The sequence below is a fragment of the Quercus lobata genome, chromosome 6 (assembly GCF_001633185.2).
Source record: "Quercus lobata isolate SW786 chromosome 6, ValleyOak3.0 Primary Assembly, whole genome shotgun sequence".
In the NCBI taxonomy this organism is placed as follows: Eukaryota; Viridiplantae; Streptophyta; class Magnoliopsida; order Fagales; family Fagaceae; genus Quercus; species Quercus lobata.
Window position 1 is genome coordinate 12,129,694 of NC_044909.1, and position 6,241 is coordinate 12,135,934.

General features: G+C 33.9%; 1 protein-coding gene across 1 annotated transcript; it reads left to right on the forward strand.

Moving 5' to 3' along the window:
* Positions 1-218: 218 nt before the first annotated feature.
* Positions 219-2,160, forward strand: LOC115950905 (GDSL esterase/lipase At4g16230-like). Its single transcript, XM_031068179.1, has 5 exons — positions 219-468; positions 589-719; positions 1,066-1,311; positions 1,397-1,652; positions 1,819-2,160. The coding sequence occupies exons 1-5, from the start codon at positions 219-221 to the stop codon at positions 2,040-2,042; spliced, it is 1,107 nt and encodes a 368-aa protein (XP_030924039.1). The 3' UTR covers positions 2,043-2,160.
* Positions 2,161-6,241: the final 4,081 nt, after the last annotated feature.

Genomic DNA, 6,241 nt, shown 5'->3' on the forward strand with positions numbered 1-6,241 from the left:
GTTCCACACAACTTGACTGAAAAGCTCATATTGCTAATAGCTTCCACACTAGTGTTTTATTTTGATCTAATATTATTTTCCTTTTTGATTGGCCTTCCAACTGAGTTTTCTCGACTTCTTTTAATCATTACGTTTTTTCAATATCTTCTCTTGCCTCTTATATGCACAATCCCCAAGTTCCAAACTGAAAAGGAATATTTAGATTCATATTGTTTGAAATGGCTTTCACCTTGAATAGACAAATCATTGGTGGGATTGTGCCTGCATTGTTGACAGTCTCAATCCTAGTGGAAATATGCTTTGCACAGAATGTTCCTGCTTTTTTTGTTTTCGGGGATTCCTTGGCTGATCCTGGAAATAATAACTACATTGTATCACTAACCAAGGCTAATTATATTCCTAATGGGATTGATTTTGGAATGCCAACAGGCCGATTCACAAATGGAAGAACAATTGTTGACATTATAGGCAAGTACTAATTCTCCTGCACTTCGCATGCCTAATTCTATTTTGCATAAAGTACAAGCTATTAGAGTACTAGATATGCAAATGCGAATAGTATTTTATTCATCAGAATTTTCTCACCAGGTCAGGAATTGGGTTTTAAAGACTACCTGCCTCCTTACTTGGCTCCCACTACAGCAGGAGTAGTGATTCTGCAGGGTGTCAATTATGCTTCCGGTGGAGGTGGAATTCTTAATGACACTGGAAAGATCTTTGTAAGGTTTCTGCTCCACTAGTATAATATTTTTCCCCAGTAAGCACTGTAAAACAATTATGTTCCTGTGGTTGTTAAGACTTCTATTTTGCTTGACGTACACACTACTATTCTCATAACCATTCCAATGATGTTGTGAATGAAACACTGAAAGAAGATGAAGTTGTAAACTTCCCAGTAAACTAATCAGTCGTACGCTTGTACCCTTTGCAGTTTTTGTCCTATTTGATAAATATGGAATTCAAAATAATTTTGAGCAGCATTTCATTATCTTCATTGTGTTAGGACTTAGGTGTACAGCTATCATCAGGTTTACATAAACTGTTAAATTTGTATATGATGCATAGGGAGGTCGAATCAACTTAGATGCGCAGATAGACAATTTTGCAAACAGCAGGCAAGACATAATCTCAAGCATTGGAGCACCCGAAGCTCTAACATTGTTTGGAAAAGCATTTTTCTCTGTTACAATAGGCTCAAATGATTTCCTTGATAACTACCTGACACCAGTCATCTCAGCCGTCAAGCAAAAGTTAGTCACCCCAAATGTATTTGTTGGTGCCATGATTTCAAGATACAGACTACAACTTATGGTAATATTTTTAAAACCTATTATTTTAAAGCCACGTTATTTCAACTGTAGAAGTTCAATTCAAATATTATTGATTCTGTTACCAGAGGCTTTACAATTTGGGTGCTAGAAAGATTATTGTGGCAAATATTGGACCTATAGGGTGTATACCTTATCAAAGGGATATCAATCTATCTACGGGGCCCGACTGTGTTAGTTTTTCAAATCAGTTGGCTCAATTATTCAACGCCGAGCTGAAATGCCTTATCACAGACCTCAGCTCTAATCTTCAGGGATCAAAATTTGTCTATGCAGATGCTTATAGCATCGTAGAAGATATCCTGAAAAACTACATATCCTATGGTGAGTATGCAGAAGATTTTTTTGCCAGGCCACATAGGATAGGATTATCTTAAATTGTCATGCTCATTTAAATTTACGATTTCCTAACAGATTAAGCTTTCGGTATACTTAGAAGAATTTGAACCATGTCTTCGCTCTAAGGAGAACTTCATGTTTTATTTAACAGGTTTTGAGAATGCCAATTCGGCATGCTGCTATCTTGTCGGTCACTTTGGGGGTTTGACGCCCTGTGGTCCTCTCTCAAAAGTTTGTAGTGACAGATCCAAGTATGTGTATTGGGATCCATTTCATCCTACTGAAGCTACTAATGTTCTCATTGCAAGGCGTTTCATGGATGGTGACACCAATGACATTACACCTATGAACATTAGGCAACTTGCTCAATTGTGATAAAAGCCTAATGATTGTAACGAGATGCATTCCAAGATTGATATGAGCAAAAGTTAGTTGGATATTAGTACACTTTGGATGACAATAACAGGCGTATTTTATAAGACTTTATCAGTATGAATAAACAGGAGTACCCTGAGATATATTAGATCATATGGGTTGCTATCTCAAGTGGTACGCCAGTACCAAAAGCAAAAAACTGATAACGCAAGAAACAATTGCGTAATTACAATGAATATAGTCCAATGACAATTTCCTTTATAGTAGGTGCTGCTAGTGCATTGTGTTGATTGTAAGGGACTCAAGCCCTTGTTGATTGAGAGGAAATAATAACTGAATAAGCCCCTTGGGCCTCGGCTACTAATGTTATAATATAAGGCGCTTCATTCTCAAAGACAAAATTTGTGCTTCTGGGAAATGGGATACCTAGATATGATTTTTTTTTTTTTTTTTTAATTATCGTAAATGAGATACTTAGATATGTAAATGAATGTGTACATTCAAAATTGTTCCTTGCAGGTTTGGAATATTTCCTTCATGGGGTCTCTCTCAGAAGCTTTCGCGCATAATTGGTCCCAACAAAGCGCGTGAGGTTTCCCTAACAGCAACGCCACTAACTGCAGAAGTAGCTGAGAGGTTGGGCTTTGTCAACTATGTTGTTGAAGAAAGCCAGAGAAATTGGTGAAGGCATTTTGAAAAATAATCAAGACTTGGTGTTGAGTTATAAATCAGTCATAAATGATGGCCTCAAGCTGGATTTGGGTCACGCTCTTGCATTGGAAAAGGTAATATGTCCATTTCATTGGTATACGTTTAAGAATGATATTATATAATGCATTAATATCAAATTGGTGTTATTCTTATGATGATTTACATGGCTCCTATCTAGCCTCTCTCTCTCCTTGTTCCATTTTCCTTTCTATACTAATAAACTGTTTTTGAAATTGATTATCCTAAAGTTGTTTTAATAGTTGGAGGCTTTCACCAAAATTTTCTAAGGTGCTGTGGTCTGCCTTTACCCTGTTCTGAAGCATGGGCTTAATTACATGCATTTTCTGTGTACTGTATTTTAAAAGATCACGTTTCTTGTAACGTACTTCTTTTTTGGTGGTGTGTGCAAGCATATGAAATTTGTGTTAGTGTAGCTATTTCAGGCTAATAGATGTTGTGTATGGAGCTCATGTTTCTTGTGACATCACTTTTTATCTGTGGCGTCTACAAGAATATCAAAACAGTGTCAGACTAATAGATGATATGTATGGAGCTCATATTGCTTGTAACATCACTTTTTCATGGCTGTGAGCATTTCAAGTTTGCATTATTTTAGGTGGAATGAACAGCCATTGCATTAATTAGAAGAAGAGCCTCTTCAGCTCTGGATTTGTATTTAGTTGAGCAAGAGAGATGTACTCAGTTTCAGTATGTCATTATTTCCCCCCAGATCCTCACAGAGTAGTCAAGAGTTAAATTACACATCACATAGAATTATATGAGCTGTAAATAGGTTACTCTACTTCTATTAAGTATTTGTTTTCTGTTCTGCACGGCTATATTGAAAAATTCTTATGTTTCTGTCTTCTTTGTTCGTGACTAGTTGGAATGTTGTATCTGTTAAGAACCTAGTTTGCAATTTATTATTTCTCCTACTTTATTATAACTTTGTGTGCACCACTGTTATTTTCAGGAGAGGGCTCATGACTATTACAACGGAATGACCAAGGAGTAGTTTGAGAAGATGCAGCAATTCATAGCAGGTCGGAGCTCAAAGAAACCTTCTTCAAAGCTGTAGATTTTCTGATGTGCACATCCTCTGTTGCAAAATAACTCCCAAAAGGTGGGAAATTATGCAAGTTGCCTCTCTTTTAGATCGCAATACTGCACATATCAGCCTTGGGATGCTATTAGGTAACAATGATGAAGTGAATCCTTAATTGCAGTTTCTTTTCCTCCAAATTCTTGAAACTTCAAAGTTTTTTGTATCAATAAATGGTTGGTCCAATTTTGAACTTCAATATATATATATGATGTGCACAAAGCTGACCTACCCTATTCAAAAAATAGGAAAGAAGAAAAAGAAGGCAGTATAACTCTTTTTAAAGAAGAAAAGAGATGGTACAACTATATAAGTACACGAATGGTGTTTATTGTTAATAAAATTGTTCAAATTTACAACTATTATTTTTTGCTCAGTAGTTTGACAACTATTATTATTACTTGTTGGGGAAATCAGATGGTATGTACCAAAATTAAAAATGATTGAAAATTCGATGCATAAAAGTCATAACAAATATTAAATTCACTTCAATTTTTTTATTTATTTTTTTATTTTTTTATATGGGAAGACAATGAATATTATTCAGAAATAGAAAATGAAATTACATCATGGAGAACTTTCTTAATATATATATATATATATATATATATATGTATGTATGTATGTATGTATCATCATGGAGAAGAGTTTGTTACAGAAAACAATGACTTTCTTCAATTAAAGCAGAGAAATTAACAATGCCTAAAACATATTTTACTAGCAAATGGGCAAGTTTGTTATCTTGACTATGAACACGGGGAAATTTAACTCTACGAAAATCATGTAATGTAGATAGCATGCCATGGACAACTGGGGCCACAAATGAAGGAGGTGGGGATTGTTATCTTACAACATCTAAAAGCTGAAGCGTAGTATTTATTGTTACTACGCTCTTGTTAAGCCACATCAACGATCATATTATCCACACATTTTCAACATTCTCTCTCTTATTTTAAACTCTCTTATTTTCTTATTAATTTCCAAACTTATTGTTATACTTCTCTAACTTTTCTCTTTCTTTTTACCTTTTCATCTCTCCATTACTATCTACCTTAATATCACTTTTCCACTATCCTTTTTATCTTCCTCTATTTTTTGCTTTTCTTATTCCCCTCCTCTTATTATAAATTTATAATTCTCTTTCCTATTCTATACATAGTTTTCCCACACACAAAAGATTATTTCTCTCTCTCTCTCATTTTTTTTCTCTTTTTTGGTTGATTTTTTTTTCTTGTATCTCTACTTTAGTTTAATGAATTTTTGTATTATTTGGAACTTTACTTTAGGTTGATGTTATTAAATTTTATGTTTTTAAGTTGTTATCTTTTTTACTCTCTTTGATTTTATAGATGTTATAATATTGCATTATAAAGACAGTATATAGTAATTTTCCTTAAAAAAAATAGTATATAATAATATAGTTATTTTATTACATAATATGACTTGAATAATTTGATGTTTATTACTATCATAGTTGTCAAAACGTGAATTGTATTGTAAATTGATTTTTTATTTTTCCGTATCGTGTATTGTATCGTATCATGTATCGTAAGATACACAAACACTCAATAAAATTTATAAAAAATTATAGATATACATATATAAATGAAATATTCATTATAAATTTTAAATATATTCAACTAATGTGTTAGGACATATGTGATTCATTTGTTAGAAACATATTTCATTATTTTATATAATTGGCTAATCTTTTGACAAAACGCACTTTGCTTGTATTCGGGTAGATCTAGAATGTGTTTAATATTTCAAGAAACCTTGTTTCAAGTTCAAGTGTTGAAGGCATGCAAGTCTGTCCAAGATTCAAGTGTGAAAAATGTTGTTCATTAAAGCTCGACAGCTAGCTATCTATCGAGACTTGAAGAGTAGTTGAAACCCGTGGCTCGACAGCAGCTCGACAGATAGGGTATCTATCAAGGTTTATGAAAAACAAAAATTCAGGACTGTTTTGACTCCAATCCGTGATTGTATGTTTGGACTTTCTTTTCTCACAACCCTAGACATATAAAAAGATTATTTTAAGGGCAATCAAAGGTAACACAAGTTGCACAAGTGTTGAGCAAATTTTGTTCAAGCAAATTGTGACCAGAGACAGAATTTGCCCTAGTTCATCATTCTTGTGAAGAAGTTGCTGTGTATGTGCATCGTTGGGTTTTGTGACCAAGCATCTTCTTGATATTCATCGTTTGGATGAACTGAAGAACTTTGCAGCCAACAACCTTCTCTAGTTGGTAATTGAAGTCACGTACTAGGATCCGCACAATTGGTTAGTCATGTACTGGGAGTCGTGTATTACAAGGAGAGATTATCATTACAGAACAAGTCCAATTGGTTATTGGGGTAAGGGTTTAATTGTAAGTTGGTATAA